We start from the raw sequence: 16,278 nt of genomic DNA on the forward strand, positions 1-16,278 counted from the left end.
AAATCCTTAGTCACAACCGGCACCTGTGCACAGGTGTGTGGGAAAAGCAAGGCCCTGTCTCATGAAGTCTTAACAGGGCAGGGAGGCACCTTGCTGGCTGATCTGTTCAGCAAGGCGTAATCTTTTGTAAGCAATAGCCTGTTTTGTCAGATGGTATCTTATCACCTCCGTGACATACACTTTGCAGAACCTCCCAATTATGCATCCTGAGACTTTTTTTGTATTTCTCTTGGATTTAACACAGATCCCTTTTAGAGCAAGAAAGGAGCAAAAAGAAAAGTGTGGTCCATTACTCACCGAGCAAGCTGCTGAGGCCTCTCTGACAAGCTACCGGTTTTGTTTTCTTCCGCTACCACCCCAAGTCAACCATCCCTTGTTAACCAGCATGCCCTTTATCTCCCCTTTGCATGCTGTGCCACTCCTCCCTCCAAGGGAAATGAATAAAAGGAAACCCCAACTTGCTGTTAAGTTACAACTTCCCACGCCACTAACGTGGGCTGAGACCGACATACGTTACCCGCTTCTCCTGTGTCAGGGCTTGTTGCTGTTCATCCACAAAGAGCCGTAGAAGTGAAGGTCTTACCTGGCTCGCGATGGAAGCCCAGAGGTGGACGCACGAAATCACTGATCTTCTCCCCAGCCTCTGTTAAGCTTCAAGGCAGAAAGAGAAGGCTGGATATTGGGGTATGGGGCATTAACTGACATCTCCATTCCAGCGACTGCATTGTGCTGCCATTTTTTTTTTTAATACAACAGGAAATGTGGTAAACCACAATGCTTAACCCCGGGTTCCTGTCTTGTTAGTTTGTGACATGGTACAAAAAGCTAGCAGGCAACTTGAAGCCAAGTTCAATATGGTGGTTTGGTTATCTTGAGATGTAAGAAGCCTGGACTTTTGCTATCAGCAGCCACTGTTATCCCTCACAGCACATGGAAGCGGTGCATGGATCCAGGAAGCTATGCCCACAGCACAGCAGGTCTTTTATTATGCTTGCTGATCCCTGCTAATTCCAAGGGGTCTGGGGTTAGGTAATTCCACCCAGGGTATAACAGCAGTTGGTGTGAATGGAGTAACCCTGGAAGAAATCCCTAGGAGAAGCTTAGCTCGGGTGACATGGCTCAGCGGTGTGTAACATTGCTTCCATTTTGTCTGCCGATGAAACAGCTGCCTTGGGAAGAGGAAGGTGTTTGTACACTAATCCAGCGTACACGTGCGTCTGTATGCTGTGCTAGAACATGGCAAAGATGCAGCACTTTTAGGGTACATTTGTGTGATTAACCATTTGGCCATCAATGAAAGAATGCCTTCAAAAAGGTCCTGATGCAAAGCTCCTTGAATTCAACGGAAAGGACCTAACTAACCTGAATTGGGCCCGAAAGGAATAAACAAGTCTCTTTCAGATTTCTGTATTTCAGGTAGACTCCCCTCCAGTTCTTCATGTGTCCTTGGCAAATACTTTATTATGCCAGCTTAGCTTTAATTTACACTGTGTTTCAATTACTCCTTTTTCATTTTTTTTTTAAACTTCAACTGAGATGTTATAAAATGTAATCAGCAGAGACAAAAAGAACATGCACATATCATGTGATCCAATAACATAGTTAATGATGCCTTTTAGATATTTAGCGTTGTTGAGTTTGAGGACTCCCTCCTAACTTCACTGATGGATAATGTGATCCCTAAAACTTTAGATGTCCTCAGCTCCCATTGAAATCACTGGGAACTCAATATTTGGCTTGCAGAGAGTTTTGGGTAGTTGTCTAACTCAGAACTGATCCCAGTCCATCCAAATGCTGTTATCTGCATTAAGCAATGCTATTAGCTCTTGCAAGAGGTCACTTTGGGTAAGTATATAAAGACAAGCAAGATACAGCCCAGTCCCTGTTCATGGCACCTATGCATTGCCGCGGTGGAAGTGAGGAGTAATAATGGCATCAGTTCAGTAGGAAAGGATGCTATGGAGCCTGGTGTTCCTCTCACTGGATCATAGGAAGAGGAGAACCAGGCCCTATGTTAAAGGGAGTTCATCTTGGGTTTTCCTAACATGTTGAAAATAGATGTCTTACATAGTGGCTCTTCTTGGGACTCCGTGTGATGAGGAGCCTAGAGATTTAGTACTAAAAGTCACGAGGGCTCTTGGAAGAGCAGGAGACATGTTGGGGGCTGCAATGGAGCGGGCAAGGGCCACCTCCTCCTTCCAAGAGCAGATCCAAACCCATCCACTGTTAGTTGTGCCCTCTCAGCCCGGGAAATGATTTTGCTGCTTTAAGCAAGCCTCATCTCCAGAGAGGAAATGGAGGCGGGTGGGAGGAAAAGTTAAGGATAGTCAGTATTGTCTCAGTGGTGTAGGTGCCTAAGCCACTTTGAAAGTCAGAGGCATTTCCAGCTTCTAAGGACATGACTACGCAGCAGCCCATGAGCTTGTGGGCACACGTGTTAAGCCTATGCAGGGGCTGACTGCCCAGCCACATGAATAAGTCTGTACGCGGGTGCAGTTGCATGGGGATGACGCTGGGGTCTACGAGGGCGCGTGCCGGCATGCTTAGAGCTGGATCTGTGCTAGGAACCCGCTTTGTCAATGTCACTGAGGCACTTTGGAAAATCCCACCAGAAATGCTCGTTTCACAGACCAGAAAATACCTGTATTTACCTCTGTGCTCATGCCATTAGTCGTTTCCTAATTAGGCCTCAATGCATATTACCAGCTATGTTCTTTCGACCTTTTCTATGTCCATATTATTTCTTGTGAGAGAATCCAGGAAGTCAGGGACCCAGTCTCTTAATATGAGGGGAATTGTCACAGAGATGTAGGGATAGTGCAGTTCCCGTTGACGCAGCGCTCCACTCTTGATAATCTCCAGAGCACACTCTTCTTTTGGTGCAGGTTTGTTACGTATCACATGGGACACTGCTTTCATAGCTGATTCTGGAGTGGAGGATAGAAGAAAGAAAACTGTTATCAGACATGTGCATTGCCTGTGGAATCTAATGCTCTATGATTTCAGAGGCGTTTGAAATTGCATGTTATTGTGGAAAATAATGCCTGACTAGAGGCGCTGAAGAAGGAGGAGAAGGAGGAAGAAGAGGAAGAAACTTGAAGTTTATATTTAAAAGGGAGGGATGCTTTTTGAGTAGGCAGTTGTATTATGTAGTTACTTGGATCAAAGTATCAGGTAAATTAAACAAAAACGCCACAGGTAAATTATTAAAGGTATTCAGGGACCCAATTCCCTTTTTTTGGAAGTAGGGGTCATATTTTAAAGGCATTTAGAGATCCTTTTCTCATTTTCAAAAGTGTTTTAAAGCACTGCAGTTGCCCAAGTTTCAGTCTTCCTAAGTATTTAAGTCCATTTAAAAAATGAGACTTTTAAGAAAATGTTTGTTAATGTAAGTTCAATCTGTACTGGCTGTTGTAAAATGCAGTAATTGAGCATGAAGTCATGAAAGAGACCACAGTGAGCTAATTTTGCGATTATTATATCAGCGGTGTAATTTTGAGAGAGAGTAAGCATTTGCAAGGAATGCAGCAGGTAAATTGAGTGAAATGCTAGTAGTTCTTTCATCTCAAAGCTCAAGCAACAAATCTTCAGGAGGGGTTAAGCTTTGTTAAAATGCCCAGAGAGCAGTGACTGTTTTTCAAAGAAGGAGGCTGTTTTAGTTCAAGAAAAGAAAGAGAAAAGCAGCATTTCATTAAAAACAAAAGAAAACAAAACAGAAGCAAAACTATTCATTGATTGAAAATATTGGCAAATTTGAGTGCTAATTGTTTTCCATTTTTTGCATAGAAGTGATGTTTTGTGGCTAACTGTAGAGCGGGAGTGTGCAAGTGCATGCATGGAGAGATCCTACCCAGCAAGGTCTACATAACAGTGCCTGCCTTACCAGTGTTGATGTAGCCCAGGACACAGAGCGTGATGGAAACATTGGCATTCTCAACAATCAGCATCTGCCTCAAGGAGCTGAAAAACCCATCCAAGGCAAACTTAGTTGTAGAGTAGGGAACGGTAAACGGGTTCCCAACTTTCCCTAGAGAGACATGCAATGGTTAGCTTGATGTGACTGAAACCCTTCAGTTCACAAAAGCAGTCATGCCATTTTTACATTGACTTTCTTTTCAGTAGATGTAAAATGTTGACTTGCACCAACTAATCCTAGAACCTCGGCAGGCTGAAGGATACCATTAATATCACTATAACATTTTTATTTTAAAAACTCCTCCCAAATATTCCTAATGTAAATTTCCTGTAACGTGTAGCCTGAACACAACACAGGACAGTAAGTGGGGAATCAAAAGATTTTTTTCAGCGTAAATTCTGTATAATTGGCAGAACTCACTCGGGGCTAGTGTGAACCTCGAATCAAATCTGTCTAGCTGTCCCACATGCAAACTCACTAGTATGCACCTGTGCACCATGTACGGTGAACAAGTAACATCCTGTCTCCTTATGGCAGGCATTGCTAGTGGATAGTTTGTGAGGAGTTCATATTTTATTTTATTTTATTTTATTTTTGCTTTGCTTTGAGTTTTTACTGTGGGAAATTTGATTTCATTTTATTTTTGCTTTGCTTTGCTTTGCGTTTGCACTGTGGAAACGGTTGGTGTTTGGTTTTAGTTAGGCAGGCCTTTGTGACAGGGAAGCTTCAAGTCAGCAGGAGGTATAGAAGCATCAGAGCAATTCACCCCCTGCCTTGGGCTATGTTAGAGGTAGAAGTTTTCTAGAAAATAGTAATTTGTGTTTGACTGAGATCCTGGGGAGAAGAGGTGGCTTTGCATGCTGCCTGTCCCTGACCATGTCACTTCAGGGGAAGGTTTGCTGGGGAGGGGCAATGATGGATGCCCCGACAGTACATCGCTTCTCCACTGGGAAGCTGCCCTGAAAGTGTGTGATGGAGTATTGGTGCCAGCAGAAGGAGAATCAGTATATAAAATGGGAAGACTTGTATTTAGCATTCAGTAACCAACACAGTGAATCCAGAGCTCCAGTCACATTACCTAATTTCTCAGGAGACCCTTTATCTTCTCTTTTGCAGAGGGTTTTCAAACAAAGCTTCTTTAGACAGTAGCAGGGTCTAAGTCAAAGGAAAGATTTGGACTGGCTAGCACTAAGGTAGCCTGGGTCCTACTTACCTGCCAAGGAAGAAACTGCAACGACACTGCCCCTGCTCTCCTTCAGCATCGGCAAGGCAGAGACGGTCATGGCCACATAGCTGAGAACATTAATCTCCAGGAGCTTTCGCAGGTGCTCAATGTCTCCCTTGAAGTAGCCAAAGTGTGTGCTGCCAACGTGATTGAGGATCAGCATGTCTAGGCCTCCTAAAAGACAAGACTGGGGGCTCTGTAGCGCTACCTGTTATAGAGTGAAGGCATTCTGGAATGACCATATGGCATTTTTTTGTCCAGGCCACTCAGTCTTGTCCGTCCTAACCACTGACAAGATGTATCTTAAAAAGCACTCTCAAAATGAAATCAGCCTTCCCATTTAATATAAATGAAAAACAGAAACAATGTAGACATATGAACTGTTGGTATGTTGACTAGATATTAGTAATATCCTTGACATTATTTAGTAGTATTTTCTTACAGTATTAATTCAATGTGGCTGTGGGAGGTATCAGCATTGCAGCATATAGGTTCAGTGGTCCTTCACCTGGGAAACTCATGACCTGGTCTTTGGTTAGTAAAAATGAGATGGAGATTTGTTGCTAGCATGTGACACTGCCTTGCAGAGCAGCTATATGCCAGGCAGCCGATTCTTAACATACCCCACAATTTCTCTGCCTTCTTCACCACCTCCTGTGCAAATGCCATGTTCTCCATGCTGCCACTCACATAGTGTATGGATGCTGCACCCAGCTCTCGACACTGCGTGGAAACCTAACACAAATAAACGGAGCATTTTGGAGAGGGATTCCCATATGCAGCTTCATAGGGAAATAAGTTGCTGGTGTAGGTACTCTGGCTGCAAGGGGTTGCATCACAAGAATGCTTATCCCATGGTTCTGTCTTTGGTTCTGTTTTATGGAAGTACAGCAAGCACTGAAATGATTTTTTCTCTCTATGGGTAAAGGAACGTGACAAATGCATCATTTGCAAGATCAGAACTGAAGGTGAGCATGAGCTTCTTTGTTGAAGCACATTCAACTGGATTACCCGGTAAAAACTGGTAACCAAAAAAATTGAATAGGTTTTTTTTTTATTTGGTCAAAATCTCTTATCTGAAAAATAACATGTCTGAATAAACTCAAGAATTTCCAGGAATGATTTCTTTTGGGCAAAGGCAATGCATGAGAAACTGTATTTAGGAAAGAATGGTCTGGCTCAGTGTCTGTGTAATATTAGGGGTGGTGGGAATACAAGTTGGCAGACAGGCTCAGACTAGCATCCGTGCCATTTGGACTTTATGCCACCCTTTGCATACTGTTCATGCTGTGGTTGGAGCTGTGCCCTCTGAGCATGTTGAAAAGCGGTAGTTATATCCTTGGACTCTGCAAAAGTGGATGAAGTTCCCAGTTTTCTTACAAACTTTTTTGGGGAGGGCAGACAAGGTTCTTTGGGTAAATCTGACATCTTTTATTAGACCAACTCAAATAGTTGGAAAAATTCTTAGCACGCTTTCAGGTATAAATACCCTTTGTCAGGCTGAGGAAGCATTTGGGGAGGGCGTTTGCTTTTTCTATGTTTTCGTTTTCTCAGCTGCACAATGCAGATAAGACTTCCCTAGTGCTTGGGGGAACTGAGGGATAAATCCACTGAGAAATCTCAGCTGCTGGGATACTATACAACTCCAACTGAACTTTGGTGTTTGCAACACAAGCACCACAGTCCCTGGTACTGCTGGTTATTTGTGTAATGCTGGGCAATGGACATGTCTATACATGCATTAGTGCATTAATTTTAATACCTGTAATAACAGTTACTAACTTAATGAGCCATAATTAGCACTACTGCACAGTAGTGCCAGTATGCATATTTTATGTGATGCTAATGCACAGTAAACTAATTCTAGTGTACATTAGCACGGCTTTTGCCGTGACATGCTAATGTGCAGTAGAATTAGTCTACTGTCCTTTTAGCCTCTTGTGTAGGTGCACTCGCCGAGTCTGCTGCCTAGGCATAAAGGCCATGAAGGAAGACAGTGAAAAGTATGGTAGAGTGAGCAAACAGATAAGTGAGATGCATCTTGTAGTCCTTTAATATTTCCCTCCTTGTCATTACTAAGAACGGGGGCATATGTCAGTGAGACAGAGGGATCCCTCCCTGGGAAATGGCACTGTAGGTTTTTCTGCAAAGGATTTTCTAGAGAAGGGCTTAAAGGAGAAGAAAGCATTCTGGTGCACTGTATTAGGGACAGGAGCACAGGAAATCAATCTGAACTGGATAAATTCCTAAAGCTCTGCAGGGAAAATACTGGTCAGTTATTGCTGCTCTGAGCTGCACTGACTTACCAGGGAGAATCTGCATCTCAGTGAGGCAAAGGAAAGCGCTTGCAGTGCAGCATTTGCAGGCACACGGCCGAACAGCACAGTTGTCAAACTCCTGTGGGCAGGGAGCTCCCCAGAACTGTTTCTTGCAGGCGTTCGGCTCTCTGCCAGTCCATCTGACACTCACCAGGGCTCATGCTCATGTTTGCTTTATGTAGCATCCCCAATCACCACCCCTCTAAATCTTTTCCTCTGCTTAAAATCCTCCCTTTTACAAACTGGATTAGAAATACTACATGTGTTTTACACCAGGGATCTCCCTGGAGTCTGAGAGCAGCTGCTTTGGGACATACGTACTAAATGCAGTCTGTGGTGCTCCCTCGAATAAATGCACAGCATTGTAGCCTTGAACTGTTCTCACAGGCACCCGTGGGACACAAAGCAGCTCACCTTTCTAGTTGCACTGCATTCATGTCAGCCTCATGAGGACTGCTGCCCAGTCTTGACAGATGACAGAATCAGGGGATTGCTTCTTGCTCGGAAAGGTGTATCCCTGCCCCAGACGTAGCAGTGCTTTATTATTGAAAAGACGTGGGGCTTTTACTGGGCAGGAGTGGGCGACTCTGTGCTAAAGAGTGTTTGTGGAACAACCCACAGCCCAAAGGGTTTGTAGGGCTTTCATGTTTCCTTTTGAAGTGGTAATCAGTAGGCAGGATGGGTAAGGCCATGTGTTGACTGCAGCTGGCATAGGTACAACGAAGCCAGGCTTAAACTTCCAGCTCAGGTAGTGCTCCTGGTGCATATTTCCCTGATTTCCTTTGGTGAACACTGCTGCCTCTGCATGGATCAGCTCATTAAGCTCTAACAGCATGTCCACACATCCCAGTGCAGCATCATTTAGAGACCTGAGCTAGCTCTGACCAAGCTTGTCAAGGTACCAGAAGCAACATACCCACAGTCACACCTAGCTCCATCCAGGCCAACGTGCCCTGTTGGGAACCCATCAGGGAAAGGGTTGAACAAGTTGGGAAAAATTATTCTTTGTCTCCGGTGTGGAGAAAAAAAAGGCATTTGTATTTTGAAAGTCTCTCCAGCTCCAATTTTATATGTGAAGAGGCTACAAACTGGGGGGAAAGAAACTGGAGACTGGTTCTTCCTAGCACTGCTCTTGGCTGGAGGCAGCTCGCGTTGCCCCGTCCTGTAAATACCACCCAGTATCTGGCCATGCTCCAGAACTGCAGGGGCCAGAATGGGAAATTAAAGACATTTCTGGGCTAGCACTCGAGACTTTTCAGGTGCTCCTGGGTCCCTACATTGCCAACCAAACACTCTGTACTGGTTTCATAGATTTCATAGACATTAGGGCTGGAAGGGACCTCGGAAGGTCATTGAGTCCAGCCCCCACACCAAGGGGCAGGAAGTCAGCTGGGGTCACAGGATCCCAGCAAGATAAGCATCCAATTTGCCCTTGAAGGTGTTCAATGTGGGTGCTTGAACCACCTCCGATGGCAGGCTGTTCCAGACCTTGGGGGCTCGGACAGTAAAGAAATTTTTCCTTATGTCCAGCCTGAAACGGTCTTGCAGGAGTTTATGACCGTTTGACCTCGTCGCCCCTTGGGGCGCTCTGGTGAACAAACTTTCCCCCAGATCTTGGTGGTCACCCCTGATAAACGTATAGTTGGCCATCAGATCACCCGAGCCTGCGCTTTTCCAGGCTGACGAGCCCCATGGCTCTCAGCCTGTCGTCGTAAGGTCTGTTTTCCTGATCTCTGATCATGCGCGTGGCTCTTTTCTGCGCTCTCTCAAGTCCTTCTGCCTTTCTGAATACTACAGACTAAAAAGCAATGAGCTTTTCTGGATTTCTGCCTCTTTCAGTTAGCTGGTTGGATTGATTTCTTTTTCAGGCATGATAACCTCTGACTTCACGGGTGTTTGCCATGCCTGAAAGCCAGGCCTCGTGCCTTTTGAAGCCTGTCTCATCTCCTGAGCAGAAGTTAGCACATTTCTACGGTAGAAATTATGTGACTGTGCCTGGGACAGGATACAGCTTTTCTGGATTTTCAGCCAGGACTCCATAGATAAGAGAACAGGCAGACAAAGTTCCTTGGGTGAATCTGATATCTTTTATTATGCCAACTTAAATAGCTGGAAAACAAAAATGCACCCAGCTGAAGGAACTGCAACTTACAGTCAAAATGCATGTGGTCTACTAGCCCCATGCAAAATCAAGGCCTTCAGGGAACGTCTCTCACCTGAAATATCCCAGCAGAGAGGGTTTGGGTTTTTTTTAACCAACGTTCAGATTTCAGCCCCCTGGGGCTGTCTTAATTAGGGTATCTCATTGCTGCCATGAATTTCCACATTTGGCTGCTGCAAAGCTCTTATGCACTGGTAGAGGGGGAGAAAGGATAGACTAAGCTCCTTTCCCCTGTGACGGGCTGTGCAAAGGCTCTTCTCACACAGCTGACTGATACAGCCAGAGTACAGACAGAGGAGTGGTTAGGGTAGGGAATGCAGTCCCAGAGCACCAAATTCAGAAACTGTAGCCCCCAACCTGAGCTTTTCCAGTCTAGCATTCATTACTCCTCCTTCAAGGACTGGGATGGATGCACACCATCAAGTGCCATGGGATCCCAGGATCATAATGTTTGGGGTGTCAGCTTTGCTTTCCATAAATGAGGGACCTAAATGAGGTACTCTCCTACTAGGTCAACCCAGGCAGGACAATGCATGTTTTCAGGCTGGTGTGAGAAGGATGTTTTTGGGCACAGCATATATGTGAGTCAATGGGCAAGAAAACAGCAGGTGAACTCTGAAGCTGAGAAGTGCAAGATGATGCATGCGGGAAAGAATAACCCATGGTGCACAGACAGGATGCTGTGCTCTATGTTAGCCTTTGCTGCTCATATACTACTACTGCCTTGCATCTATGCATGTGCTTGGGCCATAAGACCCTGGAAGTCCCTTCCATCCCTGGAAGTCCCTTCTCTTTGCAAAGAGATTTCCAAATTTATTTGGCCACCTAGAAAGTAATTCTTTTGCAAGTAATTTATTCCCATGAAACACTTTGCTCTGCTCTACCATATTTCCCAAATAGGATCTGTTTTCCGCTGTGCCTTATACAGCACAAGTGTGTAGGGAGAAACATTTCCTGTCCCAACGGGCTTATAGGCTAATGACAGAAGACAGACAAAAGGTGGGGTGGAAAACTGAGGCATGGGAAGGAGAGATGACTTTCTCGAGGGGCCATGACGAGTCAGTGGCAGAGCAGCCAGGGAACTTGGGTCCCCTGCTTTCCGGTCCAGTGATGGGAGCCACTCCACCACCCCGGCTTTTCTTTAGGCCAGCATGTAGGTGACGGGCAGCCATCAGCACTTGGCTCCATCGCACCCACCCCACGTCCCTGCCCAGCGGGCCCGGGCGGCTCTGGGACAGGCCTGCCGCTCTCAGGAATGTCCTCACACGCCTCTCAGGGACGGGAACTCCTCAAAGACGCCCGGCTGGAGGATGGAAAAGGTGTTCGCTGACATGTTGCTGGCAGAGAGGAGACACAAGCCTGGTGAGTGGCGACTTGCCCAATGCGCTCGGGCCTGATGCTGCCTAACGTGCGTCCCCAGAGCGGTGGCACAGGAGTTGCAGCCAGCGCCACCATCCAGCCCCGCACACGGGTGGCACAGGCCCGGGGCCCCTGCCCGCAGGTGGGATCCCCGCTGCTCCTCACAGCGCCCGTGGGTGGCGAGCGCAGCGCCGAGGCAGCCGGCGCGGTTCCTGGAGAGGGCTCTGGGAAGGAGCGGGGCCGGGAGAAGGGTCTGCGTGAGCGCAGGCCTGCGCAGGCCGGGAGGGCCGCGGGAGAGTCCCGTGCCGGAGCGGAGAGAGCTTGCAGAGCGCAAACACAAACGCTTCACTAAACACCATCCCGAACCATAAAGCAATCCCAGAAACAATCTCTTCTCAGCTGGCAAATAGTGCGGTAACGGTGTGGGACGGTGGTGGGTGTTTTGTGAGGACAGCTGTGGTGATTTTTTGTGGTAATTTGGGAACTTTGGGGGGGAAATGATATTTCGGTGGGAAACGTGACTATTGCTTTTGTCCCCCAACTTCTCACGCGAGCGTCTGCGGCGATCTGGTGATCCTTCTGTGGGAAAGTGCGTGGTGAGACGGTGCCTTCCCGTGACGTGCACGACTGCGTGCCGGTTCTGCGGGGATGGCTTCGTGGCCCCGGGTGGCGGGCTGGTGACGCGTGTGGGGGTTCAGTCATGTCGTGTGGAAACACGGCCGTGTTTTTGTGTGGAAAGTGGCCCTTTTGTGCGCTCCTGTGGGAATGCGGCGTGGAAACGCGTGTGGGGATACGGTGCTGTCTGTGGGAAGCGGCGTGAGGACGTGGGACCTGCGGGTGGTGATTATGTGCAGAGACTTAGGCACTTCTGGTGGGAAAAGTGTGGAAATACGGCGAGAGCAGCGTGGAAAACCGGTCGGATGGATGCTAGTTGGGACCCTGCTGCACGGCAGACCCGCTGGCTCCGGGGGTGCTTGCCCCGGGCACAGGCAGGGCTCGCTGGGCTCAGCTGGGGGAGTCCCCTGACCCGCATGAGGTGCCCCTGCCCTGCCCGCTTCCCAGGGGCAGCACCTCGCAGGGCCCCGCCTGCCGACGCGGGTCTGGGCGGCAGGGCTCCGCCCCGGCCGGCACGGCCGGCGGCAATGGCGCGACGCCACCCCCGGAGGGCAGCACCGAGCAGCGCCTGCGCGTTCGTCTCCCCGCCGCGGCGCCGCTCCTCGGGCTGCAGTGCGGGGAGCGCGCCACACGAGGGCGGCGCTGAGCCGGTTTCCTTCATACCGCGGGGGGATGCCCCGGGGCCGCGGCCGTGCGGGGGGGCCGGGAGGAGCCGCCCCCACTCCCCCGCGGGCCCCGGAAGCTCGACCCAGCCCCGAGCGAGGGGCGGGGCGGGGGCACCTCGTGCGGGGCAGCGGCCCCCACCGGTGAGTCCAGCCTGTGCCCGGGCAAGCGCCCCCGGGGCCGGCGGTCTGCGGGGCAGCAGGGCCCGGCTCTCGGCGCAGGCCGGGGGCGGGGCTGCAGGGGTCGGGATCCAGCACGGGGGGCCGCCAGGAGGGCAGCGGAGCTCGTGGGGGGGCGCCGGTCCCCGGGCTCAGAGGCCCCGGCCGGAGCAAGGCCGTGCCCCAGCGCAGGGCGGCGGGGGCGTCCCGTGGCGGTGTTGCCGTACAAGGTGCCCGAGGGCGGCGACAGTTGGGTTCGTTGCCCGGTGTGCCTCGCGCCGAATAAACACACTGGGGGGAGAAGCAGACAGAGTTTATTTGAGCGCAAGTAAAAGGCACAGGGAGACTGCATGGTCTCAAATCTTGTGCACTTAATTTTGCAACAGCGGGATTTTATATCCTGGTCAGTTTCATTGGCAGTGATTTTTCACCAGCTGGCCCCTCGCTTCTTCTCTTTTCTCTCCTCTTCTCTCTCCGAGCGGTGCCCTTGCATTGTACAGATAACAGTTTTAGCTCGCCTGCTTTCCAGAAGGACAGGAGATTGCAGGCACTATAGAAAGGGTTACAAAGGTTGGGCAAGGAGGGTTTTGGCTTGTCTGAGCCTGGAGCAGAAGGACTTCTTCGACACTTGTGGTCTTCCATTCCTCTGAGTTACCCAGGGTTATGCCCAGTGACACCAACAGCGGGGCCCCTGGCCTGCCCCTTGCGCGGCTCCTGCACGCCTTTGCCAGGCACAAGCTCGCTGTGGGGGCGAGCAGCATCCTGGGCCCAGCGCGGTGACTCCTCCACGAGGACAGCCGCCCTGGGGGGCTGCTCCCTCCGGGTACTGCCCGCGCCCCCCGGCTCGCGGCCCTTTGCTTCTTGGGGCCCAGAGGCAGCTGGACCTTGGTCTGAGCTGGGCCCCGGGGAGGGTATGTGGGCAGGTGGCCTGCCCCAAATCTGCGCTCTGCAGGACACGGCTGTCCAACTCCCCGAGGGCAGCCCAAAGCCACTGCTGCCCCGCAGCCCTGGGTCTCCCTGAGAGCCGGGGGCCCCGCGAGGCCCGGTGCTGCAAACCGCGGGCTGGGACCGGATTCCCTTGTGCCTGGAGGCCTCCGACCCCCTTGTCTGCACCCCTTGGCTGGGGTCGCACAGGAGCTGGGACCCCGCGGTGGTCCCCGCTGAGCAGCCAGAGGTCACCGTTCCCCGCAGCCCACAGGGACCTGCCGCGCGGCTTCGCTCTTTCCAGGCAGGTCCCGTGCCTGGAAACAAAGACAGAGCGCCCGGCCTCCAGCCCGACGTCCCCGGACTCAAGCCCGGGCGGCTGGAACGAGTCCTCTCGGCACGGCAAATACGATGGCCCCTGGCCCGCAGCGGCTGGGCAAGCAAGAGCGAAAGCCGGGCCCGGAGGACGCTGCCCCTGTGCAGTCCGACCCACGGGCCCTGCCTGACAGCGCGGGGCCTTGGCCGCCAGGGCCCGTGGCCTTCCCGGGGCTCCCCTTGCAGTGGGGTCAGCGTGTGTGCGCAGGGAAAGAGTCAAGGGGCCCAGAAGTGAGGGCCTGAGTTAGCCAGGGCCTGTGCTGCACGGTGCGGGGCCTTTCCCCTTGGGTGCTGTGGGCCTGGGTCCAGGTCTCTCCCCTTTTGTGGGGAGGTGCTGTCTTCCTGCAGTGGAGGGGCCCGGCGGGTGCGTGTCAAGGGGCCCAGGCCCGGAACTGCTTTCAGCTTTCCCCAGTAGTGTGGTGGTAAGGGTGCTACCCTAGGTGGCAAAGGTGGTGGGTTCAAGCCCCCCCAGTGACTGGAGCCCTTGGGTCTCTGTGTCTGTAGTGAGTCCCTGGTCCCTGTGGTCAGGTGTGGACAAGGAGGTTGTGTGGTGGGAAGGGGAAGGTGGGTTGGGGGGGTGTCAAGATGAGGGGAATGGGGGAAGTGTGGCATGGGGGAGTGGGGCAGCTAACATTAAAAAAGAAAAAAAAGCCTGATATTTTTTTTTCCCCCTCTTCTACATTCCCCCCCCCTTTGGAGACCTGCCCCCTGCCCCCTGCCTAGCCTAGCCTCCCCCAGCCCTGCTTTCCCCCAACCAACTTGCCACCCCCACCCCACAGGTCAACCTCCTTGTCTATACCTGGTCACAGGCACCAGGGACTCACTGCAGACTGAGAGACCCAAGGGCTCCAGTCACTGGGGGGGGGCTTAAACCCACCACCCTTGCCACCTAGGGTGGCACCCTTACCACCACACTACTGGGGAAGGCTGAAAGCAGCTCGGGGCCTGGGCCCCTTGACACGCACCCGCCGGGCCCCTCCACGGCAGAAGGACGGCGCCTCCCTACAAAAAGGGGGGACTTGAACCTGAACCCAGGCCCGCAGCACCCACGGGGAGAGGCCCTGCACTGTGCCCCCCTGCACTGGCTGCTGTGGGGGGTGGGCTACATCGCGCCCCTGGCCTGGCCTGGTCTCCCCTCTCCCCCTGCCTGGCAGGGCCCCTCTTTTCCGCCGCGCCGGGGAACGAGGCGGCCCCTGCTGCTGAAACCTGCAGCAACGACCGGCCCGACCCGCGGGCACCCGGCGCCGGAGCCCGGCCTGTGTGTCAGGGCTCCGCGGTGCCCGGCGCGGGAGAGAGTTACGTCGCAGGACACAGCTCTCCCCGCGCTGTCACAGCCCCGGAACAGGCCCCGCGCTACGGCCCGGCCCGGCCCCGGCTTTGCCTCCTCCCGCCTGGGGCGTCCCCGGCCCGGGGCCTCCCAGCGGGGCCGCAGCAGCGCTCGTGCTCAGCGCCAGGCCCGTGGAGACGACCCGGCTCCGGCGCTCCCGGCCGGGCCCCCGGCGCGGGGCTCTACCGCGCATGCCCGGGCTGCGCTTAGTGCGGGGCAGGCGCGGGGAGCCCGGCCCGGCCCGAGCGAGGGGCTTTGCCCCGCCCCCGGGGGACGCCGGCCCCTGCCCCTGCCCCTGCCCGAGCTCCTCCCGCAGCCGGGGCGGCACTTGGCGCGGGAGCCGGGCGCGCCGGGGCGGGGGCAGGGGCTCGGGGAGGCGCTGTCTGTGTCCGACCCGGGCCGGGGGCTCCAGCCGCCCTCGAGCCGAGCGCGGGAGCCGGGCCGGCGGCATCGCCTCGTGCCGGGCGGGAGCGCCGGAGCCGGGTCGTCTCCACAGGCCCGGCTCCGAGCACGAGCGCTGCTGCGGCCCCGGGGCGTGGGGGGAGGCCCCGGGCGGGAGGAGGCGAAGCCGGGGCTGGGCCGGGCCGGGCCGTAGCGCGGGGGGGGGGCTGTGCCCCGCGACGTAACTGTCTCCCCGGGCACGGCCGCCTGCCCTGGCAGCCCCGCGTGTGCCCGAGCCGGGCTCCGGCGCCGGGTGCCCGCGGGTCGGGCCCGTCGTCGCTGCAGGTTTCAGCAGCAGGAGCCGCCCGGTTCCCCGGCGCGGCGGAGAAGAGGGGCCCTGCCGGGCAGGGGAGCCCCGCTCGCAGTGAAGCCCCCCGCCCCGGCCAGCACGGGCCGTGTAGAGACCATGCTGGCGGGGGGGGCATCCCAGTGCAGCGGCTGCCCCGGGGCTCCCTTGCAATGGGCCCGGTGCACGGTGCAGGTGGCGGGTCAAGGGGCCAGGAGGAGAGGGGCTGCCAGAGCTGGCTGGCGGTGCAGGGTGGTGGAGCGCTGCTGTGGGTTTCAGTTCTGCTGCTGATATGCTGACCCTTTTAAGCCCCAGGGCGGGGGCCTGGTGCCTGTTTGCTTGTAGGGCAGGTGGCGAGGCGGGTCGAGAGACACGCGGGAAGGGCTGCAGTCAGGCTGGCCCCTTAGCAGGGTGGCTCGGGACACTGCCGCTGGGGGCAGGGGCTGCGGGTTCAAGTCTCTGCAAGGCTTGAGTCCTCTGGCCCCAACTAGTACGCAACCGACTTCCCCT

At 53.3% G+C, this 16,278-nt stretch overlaps 1 protein-coding gene across 1 annotated transcript; it reads right to left on the reverse strand.

Annotated features, from left to right (window-relative positions):
* Positions 1-803: 803 nt before the first annotated feature.
* Positions 804-10,953, reverse strand: LOC149853663 (11-beta-hydroxysteroid dehydrogenase 1-like). Its single transcript, XM_090026321.1, has 5 exons — positions 10,888-10,953; positions 5,765-5,876; positions 5,130-5,315; positions 3,884-4,027; positions 804-2,927 (listed from the first exon to the last, which is right to left on the reverse strand). Exons 1-5 carry the CDS (start codon positions 10,951-10,953, stop codon positions 2,707-2,709), a joined length of 729 nt encoding a protein of 242 aa, XP_089882447.1. The 3' UTR covers positions 804-2,706.
* Positions 10,954-16,278: the final 5,325 nt, after the last annotated feature.

This window comes from Crocodylus siamensis, chromosome 13, assembly GCF_052110815.1.
Source record: "Crocodylus siamensis isolate JL-2025a chromosome 13, ASM5211081v1, whole genome shotgun sequence".
NCBI classification, from domain to species: Eukaryota; Metazoa; Chordata; order Crocodylia; family Crocodylidae; genus Crocodylus; species Crocodylus siamensis.